At 42.4% G+C, this 22,512-nt stretch overlaps 1 protein-coding gene across 3 annotated transcripts in view; it reads right to left on the reverse strand.

Moving 5' to 3' along the window:
- Positions 1-22,512, reverse strand: part of RIMS1 (regulating synaptic membrane exocytosis 1) — a 484,827-nt gene that overhangs the window by 273,219 nt on the left and 189,096 nt on the right. For 2 of the 3 annotated variants that reach the window (XM_026654647.1, XM_026654646.1), the window contains one exon: positions 5,085-5,428. In XM_026654647.1, the coding sequence (XP_026510432.1) occupies positions 5,085-5,428 (344 nt within the window). Of the gene's footprint in view, positions 1-5,084; positions 5,429-9,124; positions 9,179-22,512 lie in introns of all 3 variants that reach the window. The other variant, XM_026654643.1, reaches the window with a different exon arrangement.

A 22,512-nucleotide genomic window follows, 5' to 3' on the forward strand; every position in this document is an offset into this window, starting at 1 on the left:
ACCCTTTCAGCCTTCCTTCATAGGTCATGTTCTCAAGACCTTTAATCATTCTTGTTGCTCTTCTCTGGACCCTCTCCAATTTCTTCACATCTTTCTTCTCCACATCTACCCTACGAGAAGAGCAGCAAACATGCGCAGTCCAATAACTTAGATGTAGAAAAGTCACAAAACGGGCTCAAAAGGATTGTGGTTCTGGTGCTAAGAAGTGTGACATACTATTGAACAGGAAATAGTCAGAGGTATAGTGACCTGCTGTTACAATTATATAGGGCTACCATATGTCTGGATTTCCCCGGACATGTCTGGCTTTTCGATCTATAAATAGCCATCCGGGGGGGGGATTTCTAAAAATCTAAAAATGTCCGGGATTTCCCCTGGTCGGCTATTTATAGATCGAAAAGCGGCGGCCAAGCTCCACTGGGCAGCCAAAGCCCCTTCCCGGCTCCCCCCATTCCCTGCAGCCTTAGCACGCCATCCGGTCCGGCAGCTCACTTCCCCCTCCTCCCCTCCCTTGAATGCTCTGCCCCTCTACTCCTCCCCCTCCCCTGCTTCCCGCGAATCAGATGTTCGCAGGAAGCCTGAAAAGAAGCAGGGGCAGGCGGGCAGCAGCAGGTAAGCTGGGGCGAGGGGAGTGGGACGCGAGGAGGAGGGCTCCAGGGAGGCGTGGTGCGGCTCCCTCTGGCCCCGGCTGGCCCCAGCGGCTCCGGCCCGGCTCGGCTCGGGTCCCGGGGCACCGGCCAAGTGCGCCGGCCCGGCCCCAGGTGAGCGGCGCCGGCCGAGCACCCCTGGCCCGCCCCCAGCAGCTCCGGCCCCGGCCCCAGTGGCTCTGGCCCTGGCTCAGGCCCCAGGGCGGCGGCCCCGGTTCTGGCGGAGCGCAGCAGCCCCGACCCCAGCGGCTCCGGCACAGCTCGGGCCCCAGGGCGCCGGCCCCGGCCCCAGCGGCTCTGGCCCGGCCCCAGCTGCGCACCTCCGGCCCGGCCCCAAGCCCCGCTACCCCGGCTGGAGCTCCGGCCGGAGCACAGCCCGATTCCTGGGCATTTGTTAAAGCTGGCCCTGGTCAGGGGACAGGGAGGGGGGGTTGGATGGGTTGGGAGTTCTGGGGGTCCTGTCAGGGGGTGGGGAGCAATTGGATAGGGCATGGGAGTCCCGGGGGTCTGTCTGGGGGCGGGGATGTGAATATGGGGTGGGGGTGTGGATAAGGGTCGGGGCAGTCAGGGGACAGGTAGGGTCCTAGGGGGGCAGTTAGGGTGGGGGTTCTCAGGAGGGGGCAGTCAGGGGACAAGAAGCAGGGAGGCTTAGATATGGGGTGGGGTCCTAGGGGGCAGTTAGTGGCAGGGGTCCCAGAAGAGGGCAGTCAGGGGACAAGGAGCAGGAGGGGTTGGGGGTTCTGAGGGGGGCAGTCAGGGGGTGGGAAGTGGGAGGGAGTGGATGGGGGTGGGGCAGGGCAGGGGCGGGGCCAGAGCGGGGCTCTTCCCCCCCGTCCTCTTTTTTGATTGTTGAAATATGGTAACCCTACAATTATATTAGCTATGCTTTGCATTCTCAGATTTTCTATTTCTTCAGTGAAACCAGCCATTTTAGCTCAAAGCGCTCAAAACTATAGCATGAAGCATTAAAAGTAGCCAGGTCTTTAGCGGTCTACTGCTCTGGGACCTTCACTGAGAACATAAAATTTAATATACTTGTAGAGTATGTTAGATCGGGTCTAGCATTTCAGAGATGATAGGTAAAATCAGAGCCACCAAATAGCAACAAATAGCTATTTTAATGGGAATAGTTTTTAATACATCTATTTGTATAACATAATGCATAGAGGGATGATATAATAATACCTACATCTAGAGAAGGAGCTGTAGCCATCAGAGTTGGCATGGCAGAACTGACAGGGCCCCCTGACCTATGCAGTGGCAGATTAGCCACTGTGCCAACAAGGCCCATGCCCAGGGTCCCTGGCCAACTGGGGGCCCCTGCACCCTGACACGGTCTTCTCACCCAGCACCCCTGTCAGGGAGCGGGGTCGAGGCACGGGAGCTTGCCCCGCTCTGCCCAGCACTCCTGCCAGGAAGCGGTGCAAGCCCCTGCACCCCAACCCCACTCCCCAGCAGGAGTGCCGGGCGGGGGGGACTGCAGGTGGAAGGAGAGGGAGGGGCCCCAGTTGCTGTGGCTCAGGACCCCACAAACCCCTAATCTGCACCTGGACCTATGGCAGCCCATCCTAGTAAAAGTGTTTGCTATCATTTAATTTCAGTGCTTTTGACAAGCAGTGGCACAGTTCAGTGGGGCTCAGCTTATAAATGTCATCATGTTACTTTTAAATCTCAGACAAGATAACTCCTACTGTTCACTAGTTGTAGCCATTTAGTCAAAGATTCCAAAGTCTGTGTTTGTCTCCATCCATAGGCTCTCTGCTATTCGTAAGATATGATGATGTGGTATTACATACAGATTTTAGCAACATACATTTGGGACTGTCATTATTTACTTCCTGTGAAACTATGAGTGGATCATGTCAGACATTCCAATTGTGTGCCAATAAAACATTTCAACCACAATACACCACCTTGCATTCTGTACATACCATATTTCACCACAAAATTATTTCAGAAATTTTAGTTTTTAAAAACTATATTGATATTATTCTTTCTATCCCTCAACTTACCCAGTATCACAAGTCCAGTCATCCAGATGTTCCAAGGGAGAGGAAAATAACAAACATTACTCTGGCAGAATTTATTTGTTTGTTTGTTTGGCAGCTGTTTGAAGCTACTCAGTTTTGGAATGTCAAAAGTAGCTCCAGTGAAAACAGGGTACAGGGTAAAAGTGTAGGGGATAGAATCAAAGGTGCATGACCAATACAATTTATCCCATGAATCTGCAATTTTTCACATAGAGAGCACAACTGCATTTGTGTCACACAGTGTGTGATACATAAGCAAACTGCAAGAATTCTTTTATAAGTTCTGTTTCTTGAAAACTGCTATAAGTACTTCTACATAGTCTAGAAGACCAACAACAATCAGTATATTCCAGCATTTCAGTGTAATGCTCCTGGGAAATAAGACATTTTAGAAGGGTATTGAAAACATTGAAAGGGGAAAACATAATCAACGGGCAAACGTGTGACTATTGTAACTGTGCAATTAACGTAACAACCTTACTTCTGGCCAGAAAAAGAGATATCTCAGGAGTGAGCAAAATAGAAAGGGAACATATAGTACTTTGTTACTGTATTAATGCCTCTCAGCTGAGAGAGGATTGATTTCAGTGCCATGAAGCAGATTGTTGTTCATTGTTGGGGAGAATTTGATGTTACAAGGTAAGGTAGGATGTTGTCTGTCTGTTTATGCTACATACAAGTTCTTATCAGTGAATGCTTATGAGTGCTCATACTTTTAAACAAAGGTAGACCCAGCTATATGCAGGCAACTTCCAGAATCCCCATCTCGGTCACCCTGAGGTAGGGTTGCCAAAATCATATTTAAAAAATACAGGACAGACCTCAATTATCTCCAATCTTGAATTGAAGCTGTGAGGGCAAGTCCCTTTTTCCCTCCCCCATGCTTCCTAGGGTTTCTCTTTCTTCAGCTCTAGATGCTGCAGAGAACCCAGGGCCAGCAGCCACTGCAATTCCTGTTCAGGTTCTGCATGGGAGCCTGGAGCCAAGTTGGAGGTTGCAGTTGCTAGTCTTTGCCTGCTGCAGTGCTGTGTACCCTGTTGGGGACGTTGGAAGAGACTTTGCGAGTGGGGAGGCTACACCCCAAGAGTACTGACCACCTTGCCAGACAGAGTCCCTTCCTGACCCTGGTCCTTCAGCACAGCTCCAGGGCACGCAGCCCCATCCACTTGCCCTGACAGACAGAGCCTGTGCAGGGAAACCAAATGGGGCCACGCTCAAGGGCTGGATTCAGTAAGGGGCCCTGTGCAACAGGGGGCCAGCACTCATGGGTACATCTTTCCACCCCACTCCTGACCCTGGCCTTGAGCGTGGCCCCGCCTGCTTTCCCTGAGCAGCACTGAAGGGCCAGGGTCTGGAGGGGAGTGGAAAGATGCATCCCTGAGTACTGGCCCCCTGCTATTGAAATACAGGATAAAAGGCATCCTGTACTGATTTAGTATGGGACAGGCCATCTTCTATTTAAATACAGGATGTTCCTTGTAATACAGGACTGTTAGCAGCTTAGCAACCCTGCCCTGAGCAGCCACCAAGGAAAGGTGCTTCCATTGCAATCCTTGCAGGTTTCCAACCAGGCACCCCACTGCCATAGAACAAAGGCTTCCCCCACTGGTTGCCCTATCACCTTCTAGTCAGCTTCCAAAAGAGCAGCAGCAGATTGATCACGTGGCTCTCAGCTGACCTGTTTCTGTTCAGCAAATTCATGACAGTATACATATACCCAAAGAATATCATCACCATTAAATTACTAAGTTAAATACTATAAGTTGTTTATGGGTGGCCTTATTCTCACATGCAAATAAACTATAATTACTTCTAAGTACATTTGTTTATCTTACATGTGTAAGCAACCTATTTTTAATATTGTCTTGTTATTTAAATTATTACAAGGTAACTTCTGATGATTGATAAGACTATGAAAGACATAGCAAGTCTGAGCACATCAGACAGAATCCCTACTCTTTTTCTTTTTTAAATACTTCACCAGTGACTGATTTACTAATTATAAAAAATACAGTTCTGAGTCAGGTCAGTTTTTGGTATAACAACTTCGAAAGGGTCCTTTTAATTACCAAATGGCTTTAAGACCCTCTGTGGACACAAAGCGAACCTTTACAATCATCAGTCTGATTTTGCAAACATGGTATGTATTCCTAGTAAGTCAAAGGTGCAACTGTCTTACTATTTTTTTAAACTTCACTTGCATAGAGGTCACTGCATTGTCCAGATAGTTCTTTTCTTAGTGAATTTTTGCACTTTCCTGGTCAATAAACATAGTTGACCATTGATCTTGAGTGCGTAAAGTAAATGAGGGACAGATGTAATCTCCCAGAAATACATTATTGTGTAACACTGCTTAACTAGCAGTTCAGATGCTATGGATGTGTAAAGACAAATTAGGAAGTACTACCTCTCTCTCGGTGGTTCACTTCTAGACCTTGATGAAGCTTGCTTTTGTTCCAGGCCCATAGCTTGCTGTGATAATTCTGCTCCTTTCCTCCTGTCAGACTGCACACTGGAAGAGGAGATTTCCTGTGATGAGGCAGCTGCTGTACTTAAGGGAGTTTGAGATCTGGAACGCTCTTGAAGCCTTGCTTTCTTTTCTCTAGGTGCATCAGAACTTCCACCAGTAGCTGTATCACTCAGTGCTCCATCCTGACTGCTTGGCGGCTGTGGACCACTTCCAAAAAACCATGCTCCAGACTTCGTTAAGATTTCTTGTTGCTTTCGACATAAATTGCATACCCACATAACCTAGTTGAAGATAAAAAGATCTGTGTAAGTATCCTCTAAACTCTAATATATTTCCTTGTTTTATAAGTGTTCAAACATAGTATTTTTTTAATTGGATGAAGTTTGTGCTCATGACAGTGCTCATAGTATGCTCACAAAAGTGAGAATCACTCTACTACTAGGGCCAAGCATACTGCAGGCAGGTGCTTCCACAATGTTCTGTCAATATATCTCAATCTTAATCTGTTATCTCAGTGCTGGGCCTCTTTTGAGTAAAGACTGACAAAATGGTGTGGAGGGGTTATGCAGGTTGTTGGTGTTTAGTAGATTTTTTTAGTGCGGACAAACATTAGAATGGGATTATCAAACTAATGTTCACTGGTGACGTGACCTGAAATGAACTTGAACTCGGGATTGTAAAACTCAAGCCAGTTAACTTCTCCCTTCCAATCACTACTATGAACTATTAAAGAAATAGGTATTGTTACAGAATTTCTCCTTAATATTTTCTTCCCACATAACAATGTCAAATCTCAGGCAGTTTTTCAAAATTAATTAATTACGTACTGTGAATACTTTCAACTACACCAAACACAACTACTTACCAATGTTGTAAACTCCAGGCCTAAAGAAATATACTGATATGTAACTAAATACAATAATGAAATGAAAAATTGTGTACAGTATTTTAAGAAACCAGAAAATCTTCCTTATTAGCTAAAGATGAAAGATCAAACATCTGCATCATTGAGAAATGACCATGTGCTAAATCTCTCAGTTACATTTAAAAAAAGGCCAAGCATTCCAGTCCCTGGTGGTCACCATTAAACTGTGTACATACATGGGTTACTTTTTCCTCCAGCAGCACTGAAAACCACAGCACACACAATAAGGCCCATTAAGGCATAGGTGTTTTACAGGGAATGAGGGCCAGCAGGTACTGTAAGAAAAGATGGTAAGAGAAAAATGCGAGCTGAATAGGGAAAGTAAAGTGAATGCAAATTTAAAAAAAAAACAATAATTAGGGAAAGAAGAGGATACTTTGAAGAAAGAAGACTGACTGGAAAAGGGGAGAATAGGGAAGATAGACAGTTTCATCAGACATAGAAAGAAAAAAGGGGAAAAGAAATTATGGAAACCAATTACAGAAGCAACAAAGAAAAGTTATGCAAGTTTAATAACAACTAGAATAGAAGCATAAATGAAGTTGTGAAACAAGAAAGAAAAGACAGAAAAGAAAGTGAAAAATATTTTTCAAATATTGTCTGTGTGTAAAAGTACAGATACACCACACAATATTTAACATAAAAAGGATTTGAAGAAACAATAATAATTTTTCAGGAAAAACTGGAGAATGGAACAGAGTTTTGGCTGTGACAATACCAAGAACTGAGGAAAAGTTCTTTGCATACCAGCAACAAAGGCATTTCATATAGCACAAAGAAAAAGAATCTTCAGACGTTTTATACAGTAAGCATAATTCAGATTTGTTAAAAGGATTCTAAAATGGGTTATCACTTTAGATCATAAAGAATACATCAGAACTTATAAATAGTATGTAAGTTCTACACAAGTTGACTAAACTGTCAGGAAAAAAATATCAAACTCTCTTTTTATCCATAGCTATATCTATAATGTGCCTGTATCCAACATCAGAAATAGGCTATTTTTTTCCCTTTCAAGGAAGATATTAAAATATTTTTAATTACCGTACTTCAAAAAAGAATCTAATCAAAAGTTACAATTACTGTAGCAGTGGTGCAAACATATACTGTGTTAAAAATAGAAACAATCTTCAACAGATGCTAGGAATGGCAGCTTCTCCTTTAAAACAAATGGTAGACATTTTTAAAACCTGCCTTTGATATTATAATGTCTTATTTTCTTCACCTGGGATATTTTGATTTTGAAATAGAGGAACTGAATATGCGTGTGGTCATGCAAAATAAGTTTAAAATGTAGACTAGATTAACCAGGAAGAAACATTTTAAAATGTGTATATAAACTTGAATGTGATTGCTAACCGGTCAGGCAGTAGCCACCTGGTAATATATATATATATATATATATATATATATATATATATATGTCTTGCTCGCTCACTCTTTGGTGTATATAGTCATTAGCCAAAAGCTATTAAATCAATAGCTCACAAAAAGGTTTAAAAAGCTGTTGTCCAAAAGCTGATAAGAACTGGAGTTTTTTTTAAATCCAGTATTAGTTAACATGTTGCCTTATATCTTCAGACAAAAACTGGCAAATTTCAAGATAAAATGCAATATTTTTGCAAAATTCTTTCAAGTTCTGAATGTTGTTTTGTTAAGGATATGAGTTCTTTTAATCAAAATTCAAAACAAGTTATTTTGTAGATAACTAGAATAAGCTTGAAATTGTAATCAAATTCTCAAACATACACATATTAACATTTTAAAATGTGAAGCTGGTAACTCTGTCAACAATATCATTCACAATTTCTTATATGTACAACCTAAGTGTACCTATAAGATCAAAAAATATGCAATAAACTTTTTCCTGTGATTTTACTAACAAACTTACCCAATCTCCTTTTATTTTGTTATTGCAAATATTTGTTATGGAGAAAATTATTCAACCTAAACAACTGGGAGTAGTTAAGGCAGAAGCAGACACAGAAATAAATACAGGATACAAAAGGGAGAAGTACTAGATGTGAAATTACAATAGAACATATCCCCACACCAGTCTTTCAACACTACAGCTTGAACATAACATACACATCAAGCACCACAGATTATATATGTAGGAAATCTGCATTATACTCACAAAGAAGCTACACTACATCTCTGTTTAGGATTCTCTTCAGGACTTAGCTATTAAATGCTATGTTTGCCTTGAGCTATATTCAGTCCAAAGGGAAAAATGACAAAAGCTTTTCTTTAAGAAGGAAATAAAAAAATTGAGGTGATATAACAGTTTCAGTAAGAAAGCTGTTTATTGAAAAACATTTTTAGAGAAGTATGTGGAGCAAGCAATCTAGCAGCATGCGGGAATTATATCCTGATTGAATATTCTGGGATGTGTTCCAAACCAATCTAAACTAAAGCAGGTCTGTGTAATAACTTATCTTAACAGTCCACAGATGTTAGGCAACCAAACACACACTCTGATGAAGGATTACAGTGCTCTAATGTGGCTTCTGGACCTCCATGCGATGCATCAGGAAAATAAAGTAAGGTAGATAATTTTATTCTGACCTATCATTAACAAAATATTTTCAGTTCTTTCTTCTCTGTTTAGTGAGTTCTGATGCAGCATTACAGTAGGTCATTCTAGAAATGCATAGACAATTTTTTCTATATACCTGTGTAAGGCAACAGTCACATACATGTCTACACATGGAGCTATTAGAGCCAAATAGCCAGGACTATAAGGGGCACCCTTTTTCAAAAAGTTAATATTAATTATTAATATATTATAATTAATATTAATTATTTAATTGGAAAAACTGCATTTTCACAGCACAGCACAAGAGTCCTGTGCTTTACTGCTATGTCACAAAAATAATGTGACACACCGGATTCAACGGAGGTGGGTTAATGATTCCCCTGCAGATTCATGTAGAAAACTTTATGGGCTTAGTGGAAACATGCTTTTTGGGCAGTAGGACTCCATGCTTGCCCTCATGTGGAATGTGTATGGGCATTCATTCACAAACATAAAGATATGCCTCACACTTACTCTTACAGGCATTGCTGAAAGTGATCCATTATGGGTAGGAACAGTATTCCTGTACTAAATAACATGAAATTCCAACTTGAACATATCCGTATTATGCAATATATGTACCACAATATACAACATAAATAAGCATTTTCACTTACAAAACTATGAATTCTGCGTTATGATTACACTTTTCCATGCGATAATATTAGCAGAGAGAAAAAGCTTTCTTTAATTCTACTGTAATTTCCATTATTACTTCCTATCCCATGAGCAGGAGGAAGTAAAAATGATGTTAGAAGGAAATTTTACTTCTACCCCAAATTTAGAGCCAGATGTTGGAAGCCTCAATCAGGCAAAACGCCCATTGAAGTCAATGCAAGTTTTGTCTAGACCAGATGTGCAAGTGTCTAGCATCACTTTGATGCAGAAGAAAAGTCTTTAAAACTTTGTTAGAAAACTTAGAGTATCTACACTGATAGGCCATGAGTTATTAATGATAGTGCTCCATTCTCTGGACGGTGATTTTCTTCCATCTATTTTGTTTTGGAGGATTGGTCCTAATAAACAGAAGCACATCTATTTAAGTCTGTCTCAACATAACTGCACAATAACGTTGACACTCTTTTGAGCCACTTCTTCCATCCACTTCAAGAAGACAGTTGTCCAGGCCCTAGTCCTGTAAGCAGATCCTTTCCTCTGCATGAAGCCCCACTGACTTCAATGGATCTCAGCAACCAACACAAGAGTCCACCCACATGGATCTGATTGCAGTACTGGGGCCAGTTTTTTGCTTTATGAAACTTCATTTGCTGGAATCAAGTTAAATCAAAAATTATTTCATTTCACTGGGGCAACAACAAGTAGTGTTACAAAGTATATAGTATGTTAAACTGTGTGACAGTTATACGTACTATATTCATTCTGTTGCTATATCAAACTGAAATATGGTAATGCAACCTTAGCTATGGTTTCCCAACTGCTCCACTATAATAAAATCTCAAAATATGCAGCTGTAACTATGCCCAGGGCTCCGTGTACTCTCCAAATCCACAGCCATGGAACAACCCAAAGAATCCAACCTCTCTTGCAGGTATGTGTTCCAGAACTCAAGCCTTCATTGATAAAACCTTCAAAACAGAGGTTGTGGGCCAAATCCCATCCTTTGCTACGGCCCCTTTCCACTGCTCCAGAGGTGCAAATGGGCCATGAAGCTGGCCTAACTGGGCAGCTAAGGATTCAAGTGCTGTGACTCTATGACTGGCCTCTTGCAGCTCAATTTAGAGGGCATGGCTAGAGGAGTGAGCTGCTGTGCTCAGGCTGATTCCTAGCTGACATAACAGGCTGAACCAGTTTTATGCCAGCTCCAGAGCTGTGACAGATCTGATAGACATACAGCCATATTATTGCTCTTCCTTCCCTTGAGTCCTGCGCTGAGCTCATTTTCACCAGACCCGAGGACTTGGGTTTAATTTTCCACTGCTTTGTGTCATCATTTATATCTATATAAAGTGGGTGTAAAATGCTACCAAATCAAAATTCTCCACCACACATCAGCAAAGCATTTTATACCCACCTACTATTCACTTTAGGAAAAAAGGAAAAAAATCAGACACTGTGGATATGTCCACACAGCAATTAAACGTCTGCAGCTGGCCTGTGTCAGCTGATTTGGGCTTGTGGGGCTCCGACTGCAGGGCTGTAAAACTGCAGTGTAGATGTTCGGGCTTGGGCTGAAGCTCAGGTTCTGCCTCTGGGAACCTAACACTTTTCAGGGTGTCAGAACCCAGGCACCAACTGCCGCTCAGTCCTGAAGCCCAAGTCAGCTGACATGTTTAATCGCTGTGTAAACATGCGCTGGGTTTCTAGCCCTTATGGCTGCAAACAGTACTTTTAAGAGGTGAAGAGCCTATAGTCAATACAGGGATGTGAACAGTGTGAAACAATAGTTCATTCATCATAGGGTGTTAATTTTGAAAGCCGATAATGCTAATTTTACTGTCAATTCTGTTAACTATTTAATAGCTGATCATTTCAACATCCAACTAATACTCATCTCAGAAACCCAAATTGCCTCCACAGTGTCTTCCTTGGTACCAGAAGCCCCAACTGTCCCATACCCAGCTGCCAAAAAACCTCCTTCCTCCTGATAACTTCTATAAAGATTATACATTTTCAATACAAAATTCTGCAGCAAACTGAATATTAGAAATGATATGTCAGAAAAAAAAACAATTAAATTTAATAAAAAAATCAACGGGGAGTGATTACACTTATTAACATGTAGTGATTCTACTTACTTTCAGATTTCATTAAATAAAAAAATATTTTTAATGTATCTGTAAATGCTGCAGAATCTCCAGTCTGCTGGCCTGGATTGCTGCAAAAGGCAGGGATCTTGCCTCAGAATTTAGGTAATGCTAGTCCTAGAATACAGTGGACTTTCTGCATAGACATGAGGAATATTCTGACTACACTAATTATGCAGTTATAACATTTAAGATTATAAAATTAAGCATAAAAATCTATTTTACTTGGCTTTGTTAGAATTGCTGTTATGTGAATTCTGACTAGAGCTGGGCCTGGGTTGCAAAATCAGATCTAAACTTCCCAAACGTTTTGAAAGATTCCGATCCTGGGTTTGGTTCTATTGGTTCCAAGACTATTTTTAGTTCAAATTGACGTACTTTGTGCAAACTATAAAACATATTGATAATATAGTTGTGATGAGCCCATCACATTGCCTACTGTGGATTGTCTTTTTTTCTCCCTTTTTAATCTATCCCTCTTATCCAAAACAAACACTATCAGCATAATCCTCATAAGTTTCCAGAAGGCAACATGTGCCCTGTAGTGTATGACCAAGGCCAGATTCTTCAAGGCCCTTACACAGGAGCATAGTGAGGAGGGATTAAGGAGCCTCCCCACTTTGCAAAGGCTGTGTAAGGACCAGGCAGAATTGCAGCCCCTGTGCCCCACCATGTCTATTTTGAAAATATAAACTGTTTTTTAAACTAATCAAAGCTTATGAGTCAGTTTTCTTTTTATAATGCTTTTGTAATAAATACCAGTTAGAATATTACTTACAGCGACTGACATACCTTGTGTCCCTGGTGGTGTACTACATGCTAGGTTGTTACTGCTCATTTCAGCCATCTAAGTCACTGTTCACAGTTTTAAAATATTGATAAGAGCCAAAAAGTTAGGTTAAGTTGATTTCATGTAAAATTGCAAGGGATGGAAGGTTTTCACTCTTTTTTTTGCGTATAACTCACGAGCCAATAATACACATCTGAATTTATATAACATAGAGCAAGCGTATTATATAGAACAGAGGTTGCCTTGCTGTGGTACATGAGCTTGTTGGAAGTGGTTCACTGTAGCAGGGTGGTCTGCCTCATTTAAGGGGTACTGGAACCTGAGGCCAGCCAACCCTGATTCCATGACATGGCACTTTTAAGGAAAACACTATAAAAGAGAGCAGCAGCCTAGCTGGGGAATGGGGCCATATGTTAATCAGGTAGTTACCATCTTAACATGATAAAACCTAGCTGGTGACTCTCAGGAGGAGAGAGGGCAGACAGCCTGGAGAGGAGAATTATAGGGGATCATCAATTCAGGAGAGAGTCTGCTTCCCAGGGATGGGCACTAGACCAGAACAGAGAGTGGTGGCTGGGGAAACCTGTCTGAATGGGACAGCCCCATGAAGGAGAGTTGTGGCATCCCTTAATCAAGAGGAAGGAGTTGTAAATCCAGAGACCAGGGCAGGAAGAGGTCAATGGGACAGGCTTTCCAGAGAAGATATGGGCTTTAATGGGATTAGCAGAGTTCCCTGGCTCAGAGGAATTGCAGGGGAACTTGAAGTTTTGGAAGAAGGATAAACTGGAGATGAAGCTGTCAGGTGCGTAGGTAAAGCCCCCACCTAACCCTCGACCCCTCTCCTCTTAGACCTCCCTGCCCATTTATGCACACATATATGAACCACCAGAACACCTCTGCACTTCAGTCAGACCTACAACCCTTGGTCTAACCCATTAGAACTGGTCAGGAAATGGTTTTCCAATCTCATAAAACTTTTTTTGACTTCAAAATTTTTCCCATTCTGCATCAGAACGAAACTGAGACTTATCAAAGATTTTTGCAGAAAAACTCAAAAGAGAGACACACACAGGCCAAAATAACCAATAGCCTAGTGGTCAGGAATGTGGGAGACCCACGTTCAAGTCACTGGTATGAACCTAGGCTGGATCTCTCATAGCCTAAGTGAGTGTCCTGGGATAGATCTTACTCTCTTTTTCTGATTTTGACCAAAAATTACTTCCTGGACCTGAGCAATCCTAATGAAAGTTTAGCTGAAACTGGTACGTTCTCACAAAAAGTTTTGGTTTTGACAAATCAGCATTTTCTGACAAAAAAGTTTAATCAAAGAATTTCCAAACAGTTCTAAACCTCATGTCTTTTAACCCCTGCCCCATCTCCCCCAGCCTCCGAGCCAAACTCCTTTCTCTTCTGATTTCCCCCAGGCAGATCTCTGCCAGCCAGATTCAAAATTTATTTTACTGTGAGCCCATAAATACTTAGGTTAAATCTGTTAAGGCCTAAAATAAATGTGCACAAAAATTGCAGAAATTTGCATGTGGTATTTCCAACATCAATTGTTCAAGAAGGTGAACCAATACAGTTTGGTAGAAAGTGCTTTCTCTGCTGCATTCTATTGAGGCTCTTATACCATCTTCATCACGGGCAGCTGAGTCCCTTCCAGAAGGGCAGTATGTGGTGCAATCAGCATCTGTCAGTTGTGCTTCATTCTCTCTCTCTCTGCCCCTTCCCAAGAATAAATTGTCTGAGCAGTTTTTTTTTTAATTATATGTATATGCTGCTGTGTATTTGTACTGGTGAAGGCAAGTTAGAAGATGTGACCCTTGCACTTGGAACAGAATGTGACAAGGTTTGTGGTGGTTCTTAGTTCATGCCACAAGTCTTTGACCAGTCTTTGAGAAAGCTCTCTCTCCTGCAGAGACAAGCTTCTGATGAAGAAATTATTTCCATAAATGTTTATATGTACAGTTCCAGAGTCTTACATTCCACCAACAGTACCGGGAGAGCTCTATTTAATAACACTGAGTTCCTGTAAGGAAAAAATGCTTGTTTTAGAAGAAGTGGAATTTTAAGGCTCCAGGATTGTACATGTCCTTTCTACATCAACCATTTCTAGACAGCTGTCAAATAATAATAGAATATGCCCTGTCAGCAAGAAGCAATGTGACCTAATGGCCTAGGACTCTGAAGACCTGGGTTCAGTTCCTGGCTCTGCCACTGGTTTTCGGTGAGAGCTTGGGCAAATCACTTGACGGTTTCCTCATCTGTAAAACACACTTTGTAAAGTGCTTTGAGAACTATGGATGAAAAGCATGATATAAAAGCTTATTATACAAATTAGAATACACTCATGAGGCCAAATCTGCCCACAGCTATATCAGTATAAAGCTGATATAACTCCATTAACTTCACTGGAGTTATTTCAGCTTTACACTCATATACATGATGGCAGAGTTTGACTCTCAGCATATAAAGGCATTACATAAAGTAATAGCTCTTCTTAGCCAAGAGTAGGTGAAAATCATGTGCAGACCTCCAAAAGTACCTCTGCTTCCTAAACCACAGCCAGTAGCATACAACAGTTATGCATGACTAAATAACAACACTTTTTAAAAAGGTATTAAAATATATTTTTCTTTAAAATATGCCTATTATGTTTGCCTCATTGCACTTACAAAATGATGTTAAAAATACAAAATTAGCTGACTGATGTCAACTAGATATAAAGACACTCACCACAAAATCAAACTGCAAAACTGTCCCACCATTCCCAGAGGCAAAACCCTGAGAGAACAGAGGAGCTTTGTAATATGTCCTGAAAGTCAAACTAGTTTTGTCAGATAAGTTAGAGAAGCAAATTCTAAAGTCAGGGTTTCTGGATGAAAATGTGGTGATAGCCACATCTAAGGACTGTTAGTGAGAGTCAGTAAGCTGATCTGAACTGGTGAAGCAGTGCACATGGAGACAAGCAGCTCCTTATGTAGCTAGGACCAAAACCATATGTTTTAGATTTGTAAACCCCACGAATCACATCTGAAAGTGAATAGGCAATGCAAACCATGCAGCTACTACTTCTAGGACACGAGAACAAATGGATATAAACTGGCCGTCGGGAAGTTTAGGCTTGAAATTAGACGAAGGTTTCTAACCATCAGAGGGGTGAAGTTCTGGAACAGCCTTCCGAGGGAAACAGTGGGGGCGAAAGACCTCTCTGGCTTTAAGATTAAGCTTGATAAATTTATGGAGGGGATGGTTTGATGGGATAACGTGATTTTAGTCAATAGGTCAATAACGTACCATCGCTGGTAATTAGTAACAATGGTCAATGATGAGATATTAAAAGTTACTACAGAGAACTTTTTTCCAGAGGGTCTGGCTGGAGAATCTTGCTTGCATGCTCGGGGTTCAGCTGATCGCCATATTTGGGGTCGGGAAGGAATTTTCCTCCAGGGTAGATTGGCAGAGGCCCTGGAGGTTTTTCACCTTCCTCCGCAGCATGGGGCAGGGGTCGCTTGCTGGAGGATTCTCTGTGACTTGAAGTCTTTACATCATGATTTGGGGACTTCAACAGCTGAGTTAAGGGAGAGAATTATTCCAAGAGTGGGTGGGTCAGCTTTTGTGACCTGCATCATGCGGGAGGTCAGACTAGATGATCATAATGGTCCCTTCTGACCTTAAAGTCTATGAGTCTAGGATATTAGTCTGACACATTGGGCATAAGCTGTAACTTCTAACTGCTCCTCAAAGAAAGCTTTATGTAGAGAGCACATTGGTTTATTGTGATCAGAAGATGTCAAAAATACAGGTAATTGTAAAGAACCTATCCAAAAGAAACAGTCACAATCATTCAATTAATAGATGAAAAAGTCACTTTAGTCTACTAGAGGTATCCAGGACATCAGGAACAAGAAGGGATCCAGAAAAAATAGTTGACAAAGTTGGGAAAAACCAATCATGTGGACAATTGGCTGGAAGGATTCTATTTTTAATCAGTAAATGTTGCTAAGTGTTGATTTCACCATACACACAGAAACTGACAAAAAAGTCTTTCCCTCAATAATAATTGAAATTTACAGATAGGCAAAGAAGGAAAAATACTACTTGAGAACTTATTAGAGTTTGGTTTATGGGTAATTACTTTGTATATTTTGCCATACGATGTTGACAATTTGTATTTTAGCAGTTATAACGCTTTAACTTTTTGAATCTCAACATCTACTGTCATTAAATAATTATTGTGTAAACCCCCCCCCCATTCTCTGAGTCTTTCCATAATTTCTCTCACCTGTTAACATTCACATTGATAATAACTGGGGGGTGGGGGATTAAAACTTATAATGTTGTGCAACTATGAAAATTTAAAACAATAAAAATCCTTTAAAATATCTAGATTATCCATCTAAATTATAAAAAATATAAAAAATTCTACCAAACCTAAATATAGTTATAGCTAAAGGCTGTCAAATGGACTGTGACTAACTGTAAGGAGTAACTAGGCTCCTGTCTATCACTCAAGTGTTGCCAACGTTTGACAATTTATGGCAAGTAACACAACTCTGACCCCTGCTGAAGCCAGTCTTACCATGATGCAAGAAGCTCCACCCTTCATGCAATATTGGACAGCCCAGAGAAAAAAAACTCTTTGATTGGCTTCCTTCCCCAGTTCCCCGCTGCTGCAGGAGGCAGAGAGAGCTCTTCCCTCTGCATCCCACTTCAGGGTCTGACAGAAGTTTTTGAGGAAGGGAGAGGGAGTAGCTGATACTATTCTCACACCAGGGAAGCAGGAACGAGGAAGCAGAAAGAGCCCAGAAGCTCAGGATGTCTCTGCTCCTTTCGGACCTGACCCCCTTGTGAAAAATGAGTTGGTTCCTCCCTCCTTTCCCCGGGAAGAGAACCCCCTGGGTGCAGCGCTCCATCCGGGTTTGGTGTGTGTCTGTCTGTCTGTCTAGAACCTCTGGACCTGAAAGGCCTGGGCAGAGGTAAAAAACCTCCAGAGCTGTAGAAGAAGATGTTTGGCTGGTGGGCAAGGAGGCAGATATGGTACTGGGGGACAAAAGAGGTGAAGAATTGTATGGCTGGGTGTGCAGAGTCAATGTGTTGCTGGGACACAAAATTAACTGATGTAGAGGCATGGTGGCCAAAAACATATTTGTCACTATAAACTGGCAGCATAAATTGTTGCATATCCAGTGCAGGTTGGCAATAGTGCTGAACTGAGTAGGGATATAAAAAGAAAGGGGAAACGGGGATATAGGAGGCTATCACAGAGAAGAGTATGTCCTCTCTCCTCCCAGCTGACTAAAGCAGGAAGGACTCAGGTGGTTATTATCCAATAATCTGAGTTAAACTGTTCTTGGTTTGAATTTGTGTTTCTGGAATTAAAGCAAAACCTGAAAATAAGGATGTGAAAAGCCCTATAGTTGGGACTTTATTTTTCCTTCTCTGGGGGGGGGATTCTATACACTGACTTTGTTTTTTTATTTCCAAATAGGCCATGGAGGTTGCCTTCCTTCACATTGCTGTGAGTGAGGAAGGAATCAAACTGGAAAAGCATAAGAGGGATCCCTGGAAAGAGGGAAAATCCGGAAACATAATTGGCCATCCCAGAGCTTCCATCACTTTTCTGGAGCCTATATCACAGTCTAATACATCTCACTGAGGGGAGATTGTTCCTGATAGTCATCTTAATTTAATCTCAGCTTTTCTAGCTATATCCTCTCTCCCTCTTAGCTTTCTTGCCTTGTACCACACTAAATAATACCTTTCAATCCTGGGTATTTTCAGATATTTGTATATTTACGTCCCAACATTAACCACCACTTAGGCAAGTGACAGTATAAATATTTAACTCTTTAATCTTTTCTCATAAATCAACCCCCATCCACCAGACTACCCATTTTTGCAGCTCTTCTCTGAACTCCTTTCAATTTGTCCATATCTTTCTCATAAGGTGATGACCAGAAAATACTAATGGCAGTTATCAGATATACTCCTAAATTTCACAAACCATTTGAATAAACTTCAAATCATTACTTGCTAGATTCCGAAATCCTTTCTCAGATTTTACTCTACCCTTACTCAAAGCCAACAGGAGTTTTGCCTGAGTAAGGATTTGACTGCATATAAATTTACTTTATAATACACCACGGGAACATCATCAAGTTCTGCCCATACCAATCACGTCACTGTATTGGTAGTTACCAATATACAATGAACATCAACATGCAGAATCATAAAAATTACCAAAGTCTAACAAAATAAGGTAAATAAAACATGTGATGTTTAGGGATGTTATAAAAATTCTATCACTTCAGAAGACCTAGAGCTCACTCATAGCTTGTGATTTGCTGTTGTTTCAAATTGTAGCCAAAAAACCCACCCACAATCCTCCACAAAAACAACCCACTCTTCTAGTAGATATATTCCCACTCTTTCCAAAGTGAGTTCATACAAATACAACACAATTTATTTTTCTATAGTATTTTTTTTAATACAAACTATCTCAAAATACTTTCTTGAGAGAATAAAGAGAATCCTTTACAGAGTGGGCACATCAACTCTTGAAGAAAGAAACAGAAAATAATGAATGGAAATACAGAGGAAGTAAGAAAATAAAGCTGGAATGAAAATGCACTGAAACTGCAAACTGGCATTCCTGCGGTGAGGAGAGAGCAAAAGGAAAAGTAATGTAGGAGAGAAAGCTGAGCAGGTGAGTTTTAGGAGGACACAGAATCTGATTTGGGGACTGGACACACATAGATCAAATGGGAATGTATCATCACTGTTAAGTTTTAACTCTCATAACCCTGGGAAATTCAAGCAAAGTGCAATTAAGTGTGGAAAATTGAGATACCTAAACATCACGAAACTTTGGATCACTGACTATAACCTATACTGTCACAACAGTATCTATATTCATAATACTTTACAGCCAAAGGCCTTCCTCTGTACTGTCTTGCACCTCATGCAGACATTTAAACCTATGTAAAATGAGTATAAAATCTAACCTTCTGATTTAGCAGCACTTTGCACACACTTTCAATAAGTGTAAGTGATTGTGAAAGGTGAAAGGCAGTGCAGAATCAGATCCATTCCCTTTCAGTGAATTGTATTTATCTGCAAAGTACAGATTTAGGTTTACTACAAGTAATAAATATTAAAGGTTTATTGCAAGTACTTTTCAGTATTTCATATAGATACAATACTGACCAAAGAACCAGACAAACCTATTAAAGAAATTAAATTATGGCTGATTTTATTGGTTGGTCCTTTTAACTTCTTAATTTTTAGCAAGAGCACACTATCCTGTCAAACAATAAAGCCATACTACATGATTATTTATTATTATTATTTCTATTACCAGTGTTAAGCCCGTATACAGTGTGCAAAAGTACAGAATGGTCACCTCTCAAGTGAGCACAGTGGAAATTATCTATACTACTCCTATTTCCCATTCTAAATATTGGTAAATTTGGTGGTATCTCAGATATTACTATTTGGTACCCATGGGTAAATATTAATTGTATAACAGTGACCACTGTCCAATAAGAGTTTGGGCCCTGCAGGAAATGTAGGATTGAGCAGATGTAATAGGCACATTTATTATTCAAGAATGGTTATAGTCTGTACTTACCTATTTGTCAGTTTCCTTCAAGCAATTAAAGCACATAAGTAATATTTTATTATGTTTCGTGCAAATAGTTTTACACTAGTGTTCATAAGTAAGTCTATGTTTTAGTCATGGGCAATGTTCCCTCTAATTTTTCCCATGCATGTGCGGAATTAATTTTGTTACGTGCACCAATGACGTTACACATCACCTCCACATTGGTGCACATAATAAAATTCATGTGGTGGGGGGTGGGGCCGAGGGGTTTGGAGTGAAGGAGGGGGCTCAGGGCTGGGGCAGAGGGTTGGAGTGCGGGGGGGTGAGGACTCCAGCTGAGGGTGCAGGCTCTGAAGTGGAGCCGAGGATGAGGGTCTCAGAGCTGGGGTAGAGGGTTGGAGTGTGGAGGGGTGAGGGCTCAGGCTGGGGGTGTGGGCTCTGGGTTGGGGTTGGGGATGAGAGGTTTGCGGTGCAGGCTGCCCCGGGGCTACGGCGGGAAGAGAGTATTCCCCGCATCTCTCTCTCCCTGCTGCAGCAGCTCCAGGGCTGGGGCCTTGGGATAGGCGCCTCTCCCCAGGCCACAGCAGGTCCAAGCCGGGCTGGAGCCGGGGGAGGGTCACCTCTCCCCTGGCCATGGCAGGTCTGTCCACAGTCCGGGCCACCGGTAACAGTCTGCAGCTTTGGGCTCCCCAGGGAAGCTTGAAGTGGCCAACTGTCCATCACCGGTGGCCCGGAGGAGCAGCAGCGGGCTCTTTTCCGCACCCCTCCCCCCCCGCCCATCACTGGCAGGAAGCCAACAGCTGCTGCGTGCCAGTCACAGAGGGCAGGGGCAGAGAGAGGAGCCCTCAGCTGGCCGTCTAAGAGGAGTGTGTGACGGGTTGGGTCACAGAAACTCCCTCAAGACTGCTACCTGATGTGCTGAGACTACCTCTGAGCTCGTTTTCTCTGCCAATTTGGGCCTCCAGAACCCTGCTTTCTCAAGCCAGACATACCAGTCTGCTCCAACACAGACTCCGGGTCTGAACCACGTGCCCCAAAGCTGCAGACTTAACTGAAAACACCTTAAGAAGTGCTCCTGTCTCTAGCACCCAGACACCCTACTCCCAAATGGATCCAAACCCCAAATAAATCTGCTTTGCTCTGTATAAAGCTTATACAGGGTAAACTCATAAATTGTCCATCCTCTATAACACTGATTGAGAGATATGCACAGCTGTTTGCTCCCCCAGGTGTTAATTACTTACTCTGGGTCAATTAATAAGCAAAAGTGATTTTATTAAGTATAAAAAGTAGGATTTAAGTAGTTCCAAGTAATAACAGACAGAACAAAGTAAGTTACCCAGCAAAATAAAACAAAACTCGCAAGTCTAAGCCTAACACATTAAGAAACTGATTACAGATAAAATCTCACCCTCAGAGATGTTCCAATAAGCTTCTTTCACAGACTAGACTCCTTCCTAGTCTGGGACCAATTCTTTCCCCTGGTACAGCTTTCCCCTTGTTAGCTCCAGCTCAGGTGGTAACTAGGGGATTTCTCATGACTGGAACCTCCTTTGTTCTGGTCCACCCCCTTCTATAACTTTGGCACAAGGCCGGAATCTTTTGTCTCTCTGGGTCCCCACCCCTCCTTCTAAATGGAAAATCACCAGGTTTAAGATGGATTCCAGTACCAGGTGACATGGTCACATGTCCTGTGAGACCCCAAGCCTTCATTCTTCCTGGCCTGACTCACAGGAAGGCTTGCAAGTAAACAGAGCCATTTAAAACCCATTGTCCTAGTTGATGGGGGCCATCAAGATTCCAAACCACCATTAATGGCCCACAGTTTGCATAATTACAATAGGACTTCAGAGTTATATTTCATATTTCTAGTTTCAGATGCAAGAATGATACATTTATACAAATAGGATGAACACACTCAGTAGATTATAAACTTTATAATGATACCTTACAAGAGACCTTTTGCATGAAGCATATTCCAGTTACATTATTTTCACACTCATTAGAATATTTTCATAACATCATATGGAGTGCAATGTCACAGTGCGAGTGGGCCGGGGGGGGGGGGGGGGGAGAGAAGCCCTGGGCTGGTGGAATAAAGGAGCAAGTGAAGTGGAGCACCGGGCTGGCGGGGTCCCTGCTGAACGTGAGTCTGCTGCCATTATAAACCCAGTATGGTCGGGGCCAGGCTGGGTCGGGGCCGGGGCAGGTCCAGGGCTAGGGGAGAGGCATCCCTGAGCGCCTGTGCAATGTGCAGCAAACAAAAATTCACAGCCCATGACCTGTCCATGACTTGTACTATATGCCCCTGACTACATTTGGGTGGGGGGGGGCAGCCTATGGGTGCCATGGGTGGTTGGAAGGTCATCCTGAGGGGGCACCACGGGTGGTTGGGGGCGGCCCAGGGAGCACTGCGTGTGCTATCGGGGGTGAGCGCCTGGCCCAAGACCCCCTCTGGTACTGGGGAGGGCGGCGCTGTCAGGCCAGGCTCCCTACCTGGCTCTGTGCCTCCCCAGAAGCAGCGACATGTCCCTTGGCTCCTAGGCACAGCCAGGGGGCTCAGCGCGCTGCCTCAGCCCCAAGCACCAGCTCTGCAGCTCCCATTGGCCAGGAAACACAGCCAATGGGAGCTGCAGGGGCGGTGCCTGCAGGAGGAAGCAGCACGCAGAGCCCCCTGGCCGCATCTCCACCTAGGAATGTC

Source organism: Terrapene carolina, unplaced genomic scaffold (assembly GCF_002925995.2).
Source record: "Terrapene carolina triunguis isolate 2854851 unplaced genomic scaffold, T_m_triunguis-2.0 Scaffold42, whole genome shotgun sequence".
NCBI classification, from domain to species: domain Eukaryota; kingdom Metazoa; phylum Chordata; order Testudines; family Emydidae; genus Terrapene; species Terrapene triunguis.